Below are 17,145 nucleotides of genomic sequence, written 5' to 3' on the forward strand. Positions count from 1 at the left end.
AAGAGGAGGGGGAAGAGGAGGAGGAAGAGGAGGGAGAAGAGGAGGGGGAAGAGAAGGAAGAAGGAAGAGGAAGCAGAAAAGGGAGAAGAGGAGGATGAAGAAAAAGAAGAAGAAGAGGAAGAGGAAGAGGAGGAAGAACAGGAAGAGGAAGGAGAATAAGAAGAAGTAGAAACAAAGAAATCTAGTACAGTATAAGAGAGTAGTAATAGGTTATTATAGTTGGTTAAATATGTTCATAATTTAGATGTATATAAAATAATTACAGTTTCAGAAATCTTTTTATTGCACCTAAAATGCCAAAAAAAAATGACATTGTTTTCTGTTCTTAACCATCCTGGAGTCTAATAGGCAAGACAGAAAAATAAAATCATCTTATCTAAAGCAGCACATTGTAGAGCATGCTAAAATACTGATTAGGACACAGGGCCATCAGGGCATAAGAAGTCAAAACTTTCAAAAAACATTACTTGGATGAGTTCTGAGTTCTAAGCTACATGCACACATCAGGAGTGGTATTTAGGCTCACGATTAAGACATACATCGTTAGATAAGTAAAAGGTAATTTATGGAAATTAAGTGATGATTAGGAAAATCAGAAGCAATTTAAGCAGCAACCAGATCATGGGGAGGACTAAATCTTTGGAGAAAGCTAACACTTTAGGGCCAGATAAAATAAAAATTTATGAAATAAGTTGAGAAACAGAGAACAGGGAAAGCAAGCATTACTATGAAGTGAGGTCAGATTTCTTTTTTGTTAAAAATCCTCATCTGTGAAGAATAGGAAACTATAATGGCATCAAAGCCAAATAAGAGAAGGTATTCATATAGTAGACTACTGTAAAGGTTTTGTTTCCGAAATCAGACCACTGTATCTTAGCTACTGGATAGTTTGAAGATATGAAAATGACAAGGGAAGAAAAGAGATGACAGACTAAAATTAGATGGATTTGAGTGAGAACCAAGAGTGGAAACAGCTACTTGTTGCTAACATGGTGAGTGACTGTTTATGAATCCTAAATAACATGAGCTCTTCGGCATGACAGATAACTTGGCCCCATTCCTGGTTCCTAGAAAGTGGAATTACATTCAGTGGTTTCACGGTGTTTGAAGACTTAGTATTAGCAAGTGGGTGTACCTTTTTTATTTTAACAGATCCTCAGCCATACATGGCTGATAAATCTCTGTCTTAATTAGTCAAATCTTGAATAATAGCTTACTCTTAAAAAAAAGAATTGAAAGGAATTTAGAATGTTAAAATGGAAAGTACTGAATTTAAACTAAAAGAATTAATTGCACAATTTAAAAGTGTGAAGAAATCTAGCTTGAAGAATATTAAAATCTAGGGAATTGTATTAATGATAATTAACTAAGGAATAAGAACATAATGTGAAAGAAAGAGAACAGGGTGGATCAAATTTCAAATCAAACAAAACCTCTTATGAAACTTGTAGTTCTCACTAATTGAAGTGTCTGCATATTTCACAGACCTAACAGTGCTGAGAATGTAATTTCATAAAGAAAAGTAACACAGAAGCTTCAGAATGCAAAAAGGATTGAGAAGAACAGCGTCAATGCCCTACATTTAAAATAATGTTGAAAAATTGGAGTTATTAAAGAGCCTGGATATTACACTGAATTTTATGCACACTATGTAATTCAAAGAGTGGTTAGTAACACAGATATGCTTTAGGAAGGATAGAGAGATTCTCTGTGAATATCTAGTGGCTCAGCTTTGAAAATGAAAATCATATTTTTCCTTTTTCTATTGTAGTGAATGAGCAAGTATAAGTTATGATGAGGCTCGGGATTAATTAATGTGAAATTAGGGGAGGGTGTATTTGACAAAACAAATGAAGTAAATTTATAACACTTATAATTCTAAGTAAAATTCTTACCTGTTATTGTGTTCCTTGCCTCCAAAGTATATTAGAAGTGTTTAAATAACAGAGTGCTATAATTTTAGTTTGCTCCCTGTTTTATTTTTACTTTTTTTTTTTTTTTTCTTTTTAGAACCGGGCGTTGAGCTCAGGCCCTTGTCTTTGCCAGGCAAGTGCTTATTCTACTGAGCCATCTCCCTGACCTAATTTTATAGTTTGTATGTTTAGGTGGAACCTAAAATTCTTATACTAAATCATAAAGTAATGTTTCTCAATATTAGAAACATTCTGGAAAAATGAGTGATGTGAGTGTACTTTGTTTTGTTCCTTGTTTATAATAATTTCAAAATCCAGAAATATTTCTGAAAGACAGAGGAAGGTAAGATAAGAGAGGAGAAAAACTTAGTTTTAATTTTCAAATCCATACCTTTGTCTAGGTTTGTCTGTGTTCAGACACAGAGTAAAATATTGTATAAACATAAATTCTATTCATTTAATTTTCCTTAAAACTCAGTATTTTCTCTTACAAGGCTGTGAACAGGTGGATCACTAGGGCAGTCCAATCTACTAGTGAGACCCTGAACACCCTGTAGTTTCTTCCCTAAAATACAATAAATAATAATAATAATAAATTAAACCAGTATTTTATAGGAAACACAAAAGGGACTATTTTTATTACTCATGTATTAGTTGCAGCAAATATATTCTCAATTTTTTTTATTAGAGAAATAGAGCATCATCCTGATAGTGAGCAATACAGGATTAAATTTCATTGCTAGACACATGACAAAGTAAAAACACAAAGTAGCCTCTCTTAAAATATTTGGAAGAGAACAGCAACTTAAAGTGGCAGTGGACTAATGGCATATGTGCCAGAGCTGGCTTCATTATCTCTGAAAGCTGTGAAACGTGCACCATCACTGGTTTGGATATAAACTATCTTATCATGGATTTTGAATGTTTAAACATCTAAGTAATTCAGGATCTGCAAGAAATGAGATAAACAAGTAGGCCAATAAGCAAAGTAAAAGCTTCTTCTTAGAGAATATAAATGTCTCTGAGATCATGAGTGGTCTCCAAATGCCAGATTGACTGATTAATTTGATTAAATTTATTCAAGTCAGCTTAGCTTTCCAAATATTTGTTTAGTACATACAGTACTCCAAGAATTTTTCTAGAAATCAGATGCCAACATAAATAGCACTTAATTTAGAATATTTGCTGTTGAAGAGAAAGAGTTCATTCGAACTCCCTCCCACTTTTCAAGATTACTTGAAGCTAATTTTGTGCATAACTGAGGTAGCTGTGCCACCAAAGCCTTGAGATAGGGGCTGGTGAGATGGCTCAGTGGTCTAAAGCACCTATTTAGAACAAGCTTAGCACAGCACAGGGACCGCGGTTCAATCCCCCAGCACCACATGCCAGCCAGCCCCGCCCCCTGGTGGGCTGAGCTGGCCACAGACACACACACACACACACACACGCACGCACGCACGCACATAAATAAAATAAATAAATTTTTAAAAAAAGCCTTGAGATATCTGATTTTCCTGGAGATGACCATATAGATTTGAAGCCAAGAGAGACAAGGTGACAAGGTTGCTTAACTTCAGGGATTTGAGTAGCCTAAATTCTGGCGTCTTTCACTCTCATGTTATGCTTGTAACACAACCTTCACTAGCCAGTTGTCCATCTGCTGGAAGACAGGATTTTGGATGTTTGTAGCTTGAGGGAAGGGTATCACAGATATTCCAGTTACCCAGATTTGATCATTCCATGCTGCACACGTATGTTGATGCACCAGCTACATGCACACACACGTGCAATTACTATGTGTGATTGAAAAATAAAAACATGTAAGTACAAAACCTCTAAAAGAGTTACACTCTCACTTTTCCCCACGTTTATTGTTTTCTGTGTTTAGATGACTCTTTTATAACCTAATGACTTTTTAAAACTTCTTCTTTATATCTTATAATTCTTAGTTAACCTAATGTGTTTTCTGAATATTCTTTCAACAGCCACTGTACATCTTTCTCCTCTTACAACTCTGATTCTTATTTCTTGGATTCTCATAAAACATCTTTTCACCTTCAAGTCTAGTTTCCATTTATGTGATCTTTCTATGGTGCCTATTACAAATTTTAATCAAAGAAAATGAATTTTTTGAGTCTTTCTCCTATGCTGGTGCATTTATTTTTTTTTTTCATTTGTCAGAAAATTTGTGGAACATAACAAAATTTAAAAAAAAAGATTAACAGCTATCCTTTCCAGCTCACTGCTATGGAATATATCTGCTTTTTATTACATTCAATTATTTACTACCCACAAATCTGTAGAAAAATAATAATAATGGAAGTGATATTTATTAACGGTGATACAGATTCACTTTTTCAGCAGAATGTAATTCATTATGTTCTTCAGGATTTCTGTCCTGTTGAGACGGGAAAACAGCTCCCAAACTGTGAGATGTGCCCAGTTCAGGATCTTACAATATCAAGGAACGAAGTCACAAACCAAAGGAGAAAGTTAGGAGAGTTTAAGTAAAAATAAAGACAAGAAAATAGTTCCTGGATTTACAGGCGGGTTCCCAGGTAGGTGGCAAGGATAACTGTCATACAATGAATTGCCTGAGTGGGTATGATGTGAGTCAAAGTACCATCTACCTATAAGATGACAAGTATAGCTAATAACGATCCTATAGGAACACATGGCACAAAGCAGTAACAAATGGAAAGAACAAATACATTGCCGCAAAGGAATGGGAGTAAAGGTCCAGGTGTCTGTTCCTAGCACTATGCGTCTAATGACTATCTCAGGCACACCTTATACGATATACTTCAAGCTGTTATATCTCTAGGGAGGCCTGCAGGAGTTGCTATTGTATCTCCATCCTGGGATCTAACCCAATTCAGATTCATCACCAGGAACAATTTTGATGTCTTCATCCTTGTGTTGACTTCTTTGATGGTCCAATTCCTCTCTGACTACATATTAATTTCTACCTAACTATAGAACTGTGTTAATTTGTGAATTCTTTGTGTGTCTCTGACTTTTCAATGTCCTTTAATCCATTTGTACTATTATTGATTACTTCATTGATTAATCTGAATTCATATAAACATTTGACAAATGTTCGTGTTATAGTCTTATGAGTTATGATTATATTCTTACTTAAAATTCATCTTTTTAAAGAAAACGTACCCTATCACAACTCATTGCCTAAGTGTATGAAAGGAGGTTCCCACAGATCAAATAGCTCTGGCTAGGAAGTAACTGAAGGAAAAGGGTGTCAGTCACTATGTCACAGAGGAACTTGTAGAAAGTTTAAAACTTTGACTTGTATTTGGCTTAAGAAGGGATGTTCCAAACTGACAAATTGAAAAAAATCATTCTGGCTATAATTCCAATAGGACACAGATGTCAAAGGTAGAGCAAGAGAGTCAATTAAAAGGCCATTACAATCATTTAGATAAGAGGTGATTATAACTTAGACCATCAACCAAGTAGATTTTAGCTAATTAGGATAATTAAATCAGATTCTTCATGTCCTTTGAAGGTTCAGCCAACAGAATTTGCTATGTGAGACAAACAAACAACCGTGATGATACAAATCCCAAACATTGGAAAGGTGGAGCATTTAAGTACTGTGTGTGTGTGTGTGTGTGTGTGTGTGTGTGTGTGTGTGTGTGTGTGTGCATGTGTACATTTTTACATATATTTGTCCCTTGAATCAGTTGAAGTGTCTGACTGATTACCTCCAGGATTAATTTGAATGCAAAAGAATATTTAGCAAGGCTCCCATGAACTGTCTGTGTATGGAGATTTCAGAAGTCATCTGCTGTGGTTTCTACCTGAAATGCCCCTTCAAAACTTTATGTGCTCAGAGGTGGGGTGTTTTGGAGGTGACTGGATCACGCATGTCGGGTGATACCGGATCAGTCTACCGATGGCTTATAGGCGGGTGTGATATTCAGAGGTGAAGCTGGTGGGAGGAGGTGAGTCCCTGAGGAAGGGGCCTGGAGAGGTCTGTAGCCCTCCTGCCTTGAGCACTCCTCACTTCCTGCCTGCCCTGCCATGAGCTGTTTCTCTTCTGCCCTGCTCATCTGCCGCGCGGCTATCACTGAATCAATCCACTAGCACTTAGACCTCTATAGACTGCAAGCTAAAGCAAGCCTTTACTCTGTTATTGTGGGTATTTTGTCTCAGTGAAGGGAAAATGGCAGAGTCTTCACCCACCAAGAAAAGAATTCTAGGCTGGATGAATCATTACCATTTATATTGTACTTATGTTCTAAGCTGTTGCTGAAATATACATAGAAGATTCAAATGAAAAAAAAGAAAAGGCCATTAAATTAGAGTTTACTATATCATGGAATTTATATACATAACCATCATCACTTGTGCAATAATTGTTGGTCTTGGCAGATGTTAAGGCAGCCAGAGGAAAAGAAAAGCCTTTAGGTTGGAATTAAAAAAATGCAAAGGGTGGGAAGAAATCAAACCTGCTGGTTGGGGCTCATTGACATTGGGAGGCTGATGACTGGCTGATTGGAAGTGAGGACTCTTCTATTGAGTCCTCAAGACTCAATATGATGAGTATCATTTTATTTGGCTTGGGATTGGTTGGAAGACAAGCTTTAGAAGAGGGGGCTAAAAGAAGCATTTGTTAATGAAAGTGTGACTTCTACGGGACCATTGCTGCAGAGACTGTGGTTTGGCTTCCTGGACTGCTATGTGGGTCAACGTTGTACTGTCAGATGTGGTCTGGCCTTTGTCACTTTGTGTCTTCAATCTCTCACAATAGATAAGCGTGGGAAGGTTACTGTGTCTTGGCCTGGAATTGAAAGGTAGAAGATTGTTGGACTGGAACAAATAGAAGGGCAAGGAGCTTTAGCTTCCCGGACAGACCTTGTGGGCCAAGTTGTATTGTTATCTGTGGTCTGGCTATTTTCTCTTTGAATCTCTATTCTTCCACTGTAGTAAGCCTGTAGTAGTCCTTTTTTTTTTTTTTTTTTTTTTTTTTTTTTTTTTTTTTTTTTTTTTTTACATTTTTAAAGTGCTTTTGATCCAAGCTTAACTTGTCTCAGGAAGGACACAGCTCACATAAATATTGGTGTTGGCTTGCTTCAATAGCACTTCATGTAAACAACTACCAAATGAGTTGTGCGAAGGTCCTAAGTTTCACACTAATGGAGGGAGGTAGCTACCTAGCAGGCAGGGTCATTTGGAAGGAATCAAAACAATTTCTGAAGGGAAAAATGAAAATATTCTTGGCATGGCTGACATGATAGTTGGTTGTCTTTGCCTGTATTTTAATTTTCTGCCCTTGTGTTTCTTCCCTTTCTTTTTTCAAAGCATTCTGTTGTCACCCACTTGTTCCCTAAATCTTACAGCCTTCTTTTATAAAACAGCTTCCAGTTAAGCAAAGCCATGTGCTTTACATTTTAAAGGACGCTCTTTGGTGCGAGGTTCCTACAAGCCCTCTGGCACAGTGCTACTTTATAAACCTTCCAACTGCTGTGTGGCCTTTTACGGCTGCTCCTGGCTCCACGTTTCCAGTACTGCAGCTTTTCATTAGAATTCTGGGCGTGTGGCATCACATTGGCAACCCTCTCCTTGCCTTTATTCCTGTGCCCTTCCTTTTACCCCATTCTCCTCTGCTGCTGCTGCTGCCTCTTTTCTTATCCAGCTTCTTTAACCCATTTTGACTTGCTTCCTTGTCTTCTTTGTCTTCTTCTGTTATGATTTATGATTTTGCCTTCTTTCTCTTGTAGGCCATCTGCTTCCAAGTGAACTCCGCACCTTAAGCTACAGCCAGTTCGTTGGCTTAGCTCCCTGATTTCATTTGCAATTGAATTTTTAAATAGAGAACTGAAATAACTCTCATTCATAATTATTTTAAAAACATACAAATCCTTTAGTACAACTTTCTTATGCTAATTCTCTGAGTTTGCAAAATATAATGTTGTGTCATTTCAAACACGCCATTCTGAAAATTTAAATTAGAAATCATTGTGATTTTCTTTAAGGTTGATTTTATTTTCACAAGTTATTACATATGGAAACTTTTCCTTTCAGATATCTAGGCTTCTTGTAACTTTTTTTTCTTTTACTAACAGGAGAAAGAGACATGAATGGAAAACTATATTACTTTTAGATAGGACAAAAAAGAATTAGGCAAGCAGAATATTAGTTATATATATATATATATATATATATATATATATATATATATATAGTTATAGATAATAGAAAACAATACCAACTTAATTATGACCCTAATAAAGTTGTGGTGATATTCATTATGAGCCGCTATAAGCATGGTTTGCAGCACAGTGGCAGAAAGTAGAAGTTTACAAGCGACAGAACTGGAAGTATTTGTTATCATCACTTTTAGTTTTTTGCGTTCCTTCAGTATTTTTCTCCAAAAAAGTCTACTTAACTAATAACATATAGAAAAGATCAGCAGACCCTCAGTCAGGTATCTCTCCTGCAGGTGAATCTGGGGGAGAAGATCTCTTAAACCAGCTGAACCTAAATCACAGATATTATGAAAGAAGCAATTGCACAGTTAAGCTAGGCCTCCAGAGAACTATTTTCAATGCTATCAGTCTAACTTAAGAACAGACATAACCTCTTTGCAATTTAGTTTTTTTCACTTCTAAAAGACGCTAAAAGTAGCTCCCACATTAAATGAGAAAACCGATAACTGATATCAGGGTTGCCAAAAATAAAACATAAAATGCAGTCATATTCTAAACATAAAATTATGGTAGATTACACTCGCATTTGCTATATTCACAGGCCGGACATGTACTCTCACCTTTAAGAAAATAAACAATTAACTGTAAAAGCAGCATTACCCCTTAATACTACAAAGCCATTCACACAAGGACGACAGCATTGGCAAATAGCCAGGATTATCTGGGTCACCGTAAGTGCTGCAGAAAGTAGTGAGGGTATTCAGTCTTAGAGCTAAGTGCATTTGGCTAATGGCTGCAGATGAATAGCACTGTGTAGAATGATACAGACTACGGTGTCCTTTTGGGGTCTGTATTCATGAACATATGTTTGCAGGAAATTATTAGAAACCATGGTGAGGTTATAAATTGGTGGTTCATATCTTTGGAGGTTTAGGGAGAGATGAAGAATTTCTAGCCTTGAAGCGAATGGGGCAGCTCTGCAGCAGAACACTGTGGAAGAACACAGGGAAAGGTAGAGGCCTCAATATTGTGAGGATTTATTGGAGGATTTACTGACTGACTAGGTGTATGTGAAACTGGCTATGAGCAACCTAGCAGGGCAGGAGAGTTCCTGCTAGCAGAGTGGCAGTAATGCCTAGTACTTTTTGAGAATATTGCCAGATCAAATGCAGAGAGAAAGTTTTAAAACTATAAATTGCTTTCTAATTCCAGGTGTTTCTACGTGAATCAGCATATGGCTGTGAGGGAACATAAATTCTATCGCACTATAATGAGAATAAGAATATGTATATATATATATATATATATATATTCATATATATGTACATATATATGCAATTATATATTATATATTTATAATAAGTTTTACATTTTATCTAGCTTCTCAAATGTTGTAAGCTATTTCATGCATGCATAAATATTAATTGTTGACATGAAGCACTTTATACAAATAGGTATCTTAAATTTTAGCTCTAAAAGCGCCTATCAGACTCAGTATTCACAGGTAAGATTTCAGTAGATGATTGGATCAGGGGTTGCTACCATCACTGGTGAATTAGCCCACGGATGCACTCCCACCTGATGCACTCTTAGGAGGCAGGCCCCTGTGAGAAGAGGCGGGCGGGCTCCTAGGGACACAAGCTGACAGCATGCTTCTGGACTCCAGCTCTGGCCTTCTCTCTGTGCTTCCTATGTGCCACGGGCTGAGCCATGTCCTTTTGTCCTGCTGCTTCTGAGCCAGCCAACAGCAGACTGAGCCCTCTAAAACCCTGAGGCAAATAAGAAACAACTCTTAAAAGTATAGGGCTTAAATGTTTTGTCACAGTGAAGGAAAAACAGCAAGTATGTAGTTTTAATACACAAGCACATATGATAAAAGTAAATGGAAATATTTTGTATACTGACTTTCAAGACCTCTTTGCTCTCAGATCACCTCACAGGACTTGGTTTTCAGAACTCTCTTTAGGAACCATAATTTTATTGCATCGTTGCCCCAGGTTGCATTTTATCTCTGGCCAAATTAGTAAATTATCAACACAGCCTGGACAATAGCAGGACTCTTTCATAAATACTTCCTTGAAAGCACTTCAAACTCCCTTGGAAAAATAATTTTTGAATTAAATTAGTGCTAATAGTTACAAACAGAAACCATTGACAATCTTTTGCATAAAATATTATTTTATGGCTATGATGATAGCTACACAATTTTCAAGTACAGTATAAAAAGGAAATAATATTTTTATGTACATATAAAGATCCTAATTATTTTGATCACATTTGATAATACAAAAATGATCAGTGCCTTTCTGCGAGTCAGTCTATAAATAGACCATTTATAAAGTATTCTGGACTCACTGCATACATGAATAGGACACTTAGGAAATTCTGAGAAATTGGTTTTAAAACGAATATACATTGGTCATGCTTTGATATATGTGTTTTCTCAGAACATATGATGAAGAACACGTAAGAAGTTTCAGATAAAAGTTTAAGAAGATTACAAAACTTTTGCTTCATTCCAAAATGGATTTAAAGATGACTTGGTAAAGTTAGGAACATTTAAACATTGTGATTGATAAAATCCATAATGAGGTTTACAGTTTAGTTTTGTTTTTAAAGTTGCAAGATATTATTAATAACAAACAATTTGACAAGTCCTCTAAGAATGTAAATAAAATAAAGCCAGGTAATTTGATAAAAATAAGTCCTAAAACATATACAAAGAGTCGCATGTCTGATATGACAGTTTGGGTCCAGGGATAGCATCACCATAGTCATAAATGTGAACAAATTTGGCTTTTCCAGAACCTAAAGTTCATATTACTTGAAAGCACTTCTATAGAAGCAAACATTAGTTTTGAAGATCTCATAATAGTCCATTACCATGCAGGTACATGGCGCTGGAGTCGCCCCAAACTCTGGAAGAGGCCTATTCAAGCAAAGAGCTTAAGCCTCTTAGCTTCCAGGTGATTCTACCACAAGGTGCGGTTGATTGTATTTATGAGAATATTAGAGAGAAGAACATCTTAATAAGTAAAAGGTGGATCAGGTAGGAAATGGTGTAAGCAGAAGAGTCCTGGGAGTGAATCCCCATTTGAGCAGTGCTGTGGAGAAGCACTAGTACAACAACATAGCTGGTATCTGAGATGGATTTACTTGGCCAAATCAGAATCTTGCCAGGAGCTGATTCTTCATTTTCATAATCCACACTGGGTTATTTTTCTCCCAACTCCTTTCTTCTCCATCTCCTCCTACTGACCTTCAGCTTACAAGACAAGGAATATTCAGAAGAAATCAAATCCTCTGGCCCCTTCTCTACCTCTTGTGTTAAATTTATAAGTAGCTCTTACAATTACATATTTTAATTTATCCAGACCTGATTATTAGTTAACTTTCTGAAATGCTTCGAAGCCATTTTCCTGATAGAGTCAAGTGTTATTTTTAAATCATCTTTTTCACCTTCTTGGTGGCTCTATTTCTTGCAACAGTATCTATAAATATTTCAGAGAGGAATAATCCACTAGCTTTATTTTGCCTTACACAGTGTGGTAAAGGTTCCAAGAGCACTTTCTTGCCAGTGTGTGTGAAACCAGAAGATACTGGAAGAAGCAAGGAGACAATGCATGGATATGAAATGTAGCTCTCCCTTAGGTTACGTCACATCTGAAGTACAGACACTAATGCACATCTAGATTGATCTATTGGTGTTTATTATCTGTTTATCATTGCATTTACTTGTCTGGCTGTTATTTATTGACACCCTTATACTCCGAGGAATCATAATGACTAGACTTTTTATTATGAGGAAGTAGACCTGTGGAAATAGAGAGAAAATTGTATACAGAGACAACACAATGATGCACTGTGTACGTATATCATCTGTACTGAAACATCCTACAGTGCCCTGCAAATTAGAGTTAGTTTACAGAGTTGAAGTGCGATTATAAACTATATACAGCTTAAGCATGCTGTAAATATATTGGTGACTACTAACGTACTTATGCCATTCGTGTCTCACTCACAAATATTGCATTATTATGTTATATATCGTTTTTCTTATTAATCATCTCATTTTATAACCATCTATGTGAAAGGCAATTAAACCCATAATTAACATTAATGATACACAGCAAAATCTGTGAGTTGAGCAGAAGCTATTGATCATTTTGGTTAAATAGTTTAGCAGTTGGTGTTTGAAAGAAAATACACTCATAGTGACAGAAATTGTACATAGCAGAGGCTGAGTAGTGGGTTGTATTTAGAATTTTGATCATACAGGTATCATACACATTAGATTTCAAAGGATATTGGTCAGCAGGCAAGCAGATACTAGCACGTGACTGACAATTCGCACAACCTATACATGTGTTTGTTTTTATGCTCAGTAAAAGCTAAATAGTTGTGCTGATTTTCTGTGTTTTCATTTGGGCAATCCTGCAAGAAAATGATGTTGTCTTCTTCTTGCTCTCTCTAACAGTAGAAGCATGGCTGCTGTTAGTAGCAAGCTCAGTCCGTTTTTAAATGCCTGACTTCATTTTCTTTGACCATGACCCTTAAATTAATGTGTTGAGGTGAAGGAGAGATAGCAATAATGAGTTTTTAGAATTTAAATAATTTCATTTTTTTAATATTCACTGTTTCCTTGCTATGAAAGAAAAGGTGATACTTCTTAATTCCAATAAAAATCCACTTAGAAGTCAAAAGGAGTCTATCATGTGACAGAAAGCTCCTTATCTTAATTACTTAAGCCACAACCAAGTGGTAAAATGATATTTTAACTATAGTTTTCAGTGCATATTTATTAATATAATCTCAATTTAACTGATGTTGTGATAAAACCAGAAATAGATGGTATGAATATGTAGGTTACTCAGGTTAGGTAGATACTTTTCACTTCTTGTTAGTATCAGCATTATAATAATACCCTTAATGTAGTGTGGACTGTGGAATTATCCTGCATTCCTATGAAAGAAATGTAATGTTTTCTTTAAAACAACATTGAAAAGCAATATCCCTTGTAGAAAATATATCCTATATAATTTGGTAATTTTCTTTGAACTATAAAGCATTAGTATGCTAGCTAGATATTACCTAATACTCTACAATATTCTTCAAATGTTATTTCTATCACATTGAAAATAAAAACATAGGATGAGGTAGATTAAACTAATTTATCAATAATTCCTAAGAAATGAATCAAATGACTAGGCACAAATTTATCAGGATCTGCTCTTTGCCTTTATATTACATAAGAAGGTTTAAGTTGTAAGGGCTTCAACAAGTTTCACAGAGAAGCATCTTTAACATAGATTTTACTCATTCTCCTGTGGTTTGGTTAGTAATAAAATCTAATTTAATTTAAATTCTTACTGCAAGTAAGTTTAAACCTCAATGTTACAAATTCAGAACTAAACTGTGCATTCACTCTCAAGACTTCAAATACTGTATTAACCAGTGCATTTTCTAAGATGGTATAAACTTAATTTCATTCCTCCTGATTTGTAACAACTCAGATTTGTTTACTGATAAGATTGCCAGCTTTTCCTTTTCTTTCTTGACAATAATTTACAATTAAACTATGTAATTTGAGAGTAACATGCAGCTTGAGAACCAGACCAGGATTTGTTTTACTCATTTATTTTTGCTTTTCTTGAATGTCAGTTTTGTGTAATAATTACCCTTCTTTCAGTCAGTGTGAAGTGGGAAGTGTATTACATCATATAGTTTAAGAACAAGAAAAATACCCATTGTAAATCTCAAGGGACATATTCTCAGAAATTCTAAAATACACAAAGTAATACCTTGACTTAAATTAAAAGTAGTTCACAAACTCAACCAAATATTCAAAATACTGTTGCAATTTCTGTTTTTCTAGCACCTACCTAAAACAATTAGGTTAAAAATTCAGTTTCAAAGTGAAGTCGGATGTGGCAGTGTGCATCTGTCATCCCAGAATGTGGAGGCAGAAGCAGGAGGATTGCTTGACTCTGGAGGCCAGCTTGCACTACAAAGTGAGCTCATGGCCAGCCTGAGCTGCATGACCAAACCCTGTCAAAAATAGTTAGACAGACAGGGAGAAAGACGACATACAGAGATACAGATAGACAGACAGACAGACAGACAGACAGACAGACAGACAGACAGATAGATTTTAGCAGAACTCTTACTCTGTAAGTTTTGAAAAGAGTAACAAAACCAAAGAGAGAAAAACCTCATGAGCTAGAAGGGGATTCTACCATGTCAACAAACAAAAACAAAAATGAAAAAGAAACAAACAAAAAAGAAACAAAAACAAAACCAAAAAAATTTAGAACTGGGGAACAGAGACTTAAAGTATAAAGTAAAAGTTTATACTTTTTTTTTTGTATTTTAGTATAGGGTCCACAGGGTCCTACTATGTACATCAGACTCGTATTGACCCGCCTGTTCACAACCTCCCAAATGCTGGGATTACAGGCGCATACCACCATGCCCAGTCTCAATCACAGCCTCAGTGCACCCCAGGCTGGGACCAGCATGTCACACCAGGGATTGCTCTGCCTAAGTAGGCAATTTAGTCTGCTGAAGTATCTGGCAGGCCCTAAAGTTGCTATTTGTGAGTTTGAATCAAATCTCAGCGTGATATCGCTGTCTAGAGCAGAAGCCAACAAGGGCTAAAAAATCAAGTAAAACTTCTGCAGCAGATGATCCTGAAATCAGTGAATAATCTGCAGATTACCCCAAAAGCTCAATGCTAAGAGTGTAATCAACTCAGATAATGTGACCATGGAATTTAAGAGGGATACGCAATTTGTGGTAAAGAATGAATATGTTGCAACAATGAGGATAACTCTACTTTTCATTATTTCTGTAATTACTGACATAGCCAGTGTCCACTAATGTTGAGTTTTGTAACTCTCCATGTGAAAAAAATGAACATTAAAGAACTTTCTTTCTAAGTAAATACTACCTAAAATTTTTGCTTTTCACACTCAATGATGCTCAAGACTAAGGCTGAAAATACACTCCACATCACAGTTTCCATATGACCTTTAATAAAAGCAAGCTCCAATAGCTTGGTTACTGTTTGTCAGGTTAATCTATTTTGCAATTTTCTTCTTCCTCAATACACACAGATCTTTCTCTATAAAAAGTCAGTACACAGACTTGGAGAAAACAAATAAATGTGATTTCAAATCCATGGAGCCAATGGCCTTCACAAGTATACCTCAGAGCACCTTGCTTTTAACATAAATGTGTTATAATCATATTTCTGTGTCATTTTGCATGGGTTGGATGCACAATGCAACACTGTACATGTCAAAGTTTATCTGGGCAATTCTCTACTGATGAGTAATATCCAATTTTTTTATGTCCCAAGTCTATTGTTTATATACGTGACAAGTAATGTCCCCTCTCTTAACATCTCCAAGTCTTAATCTCAAGAACCTGTGCATAGGTCATTTACATAGCAAATGGACTTTAAAATAGTAGTAAAGTATGTTACTCAAGAAGAGGAGATTATTTTGGATTATCAGTGTTAATCTTAATTTCAAGGTTCCTAAGGCTAGGAGATAAACAGAGAAAAAGAGAGCTGGGTGGTAGTGAAAGAATTCTGACAAAGAAGAGGCAACCCCTTGGCCCTTAAGTATGAAGGTAAAGTCTTATAAGCCAAGGGACACAGACAGGAAAATTGAAAAGGTAGGGATACAAATTCTCCCTCAGAATCTCAACAACTTGATATGAGCTCATTGAGACCTATGGCCAATAGCTGACCTGTAGAAATGTTAGGTAACAAAGTTTTTAAAAGTGGTGAATTTGTGATCTTCATAGAGACAATACAAACAGTATATGACCTCAGTGTTTCTGTAGATATTTGTTTCTAAAAGTAAAGCTACTGACAGAAATAAAAACATACGCTGTATGGGTTTCAGGTGATTATAAAGGTTACTCTTTGGAAAACATGCTTTTTACAGTGAAAAGTGTCCTAATGCCAAGGAGTATTGTTGTCATGCATGTAATCTTGTATATTTATTTCTTTAAAACTTTGAAGGCTAAGTGTTATTGTGTGTGGTGCCAAGAGATACAAGTATTCTGCTTTATTCTGAAGCTCAAAAGAAAATCAAGACAATCACTTTACCAGAGTAATTAATAACACATCTAAGCAAACTAGGAAATATGCAAATAAAATTTTATGTATCAATTTTCAGAAATAATAGAAAATTCCAGTTTCAGTTATATGTTGAATGTAATAGCACTAAGTCCAAAAGGCTCATGGGGAACATTGTAATGAACATACACAATATCAAATAAAGTAATAATTATTTCTTTTATTATTAAACTTGCATTAATGCCTGACTTGTATTCTGCATTGGATGATTTTTAATCCCTAACATTTAAAAAAATACAGAAACACACTGTGATATTTAAAATCTCAGTGTGTGATAAATCACATCTATTTTAAATAGGAAAGCACTTCTGCTGGTGCTACAAAGTTATTATTCCTAGTTATCTATCTATACTTGTATATATTCATGGGATGCTTGCGTATTATTGGTGGAAGGTCTTAAGTCTAACTCTCGGTGAAAACTAAGTGTAGAATATGATGAGGATGTGAATATTTCTCGGTGACATCTCGCTCTCTCACCTACTTCATCCTTCTCCTAAAAATGCTTGCCTGCTGTGCAGAAGTGAGGCCTCACACTAGTACGCAACCTCTGCTGAGAGCACGCTCCTTCTGCACTTTCTATTCTTCCATTAAGACTTTCATATTCCATATGGAAGGCCTTAAGGCCTTTTCCCTGAGAAAAAGTATATTAGTCCTGGACATTGATTTTAACATATTATTTTTGTGCTGCAAACCGTGTTTTAACATTGTTATCTGAAGACTGTTCTTGACACAGCATAATATATGAACAGAGGGCTGGAGAGATGGCTCGGTGGTCTAAAGCACCTACTTGGAACAAGCTTAGCAAAGCATCAGGGACCGCGGTTCGATCCTCCAGCACCACATGCCAGCCAGCCCTGCCCCCTGGTGGGCTGAGCTGGCCACACACACACACACCACACACACACACACACAC

At 36.0% G+C, this 17,145-nt stretch overlaps 1 protein-coding gene across 1 annotated transcript in view; it reads left to right on the plus strand.

Annotated features, from left to right (window-relative positions):
• Nucleotides 1-17,145, plus strand: part of Pcdh9 (protocadherin 9) — a 956,674-nt gene that overhangs the window by 515,716 nt on the left and 423,813 nt on the right. The window contains exon 4 of the mRNA XM_004643419.3: nt 11,510-11,515. Coding sequence (XP_004643476.1) covers nt 11,510-11,515 — 6 coding nt within the window. The remainder of the gene's footprint in view (nt 1-11,509; nt 11,516-17,145) is intronic.

Source organism: Octodon degus, unplaced genomic scaffold (genome assembly GCF_000260255.1).
Source record: "Octodon degus isolate 3935 unplaced genomic scaffold, OctDeg1.0 scaffold00175, whole genome shotgun sequence".
Classification (NCBI taxonomy): Eukaryota; Metazoa; Chordata; class Mammalia; order Rodentia; family Octodontidae; genus Octodon; species Octodon degus.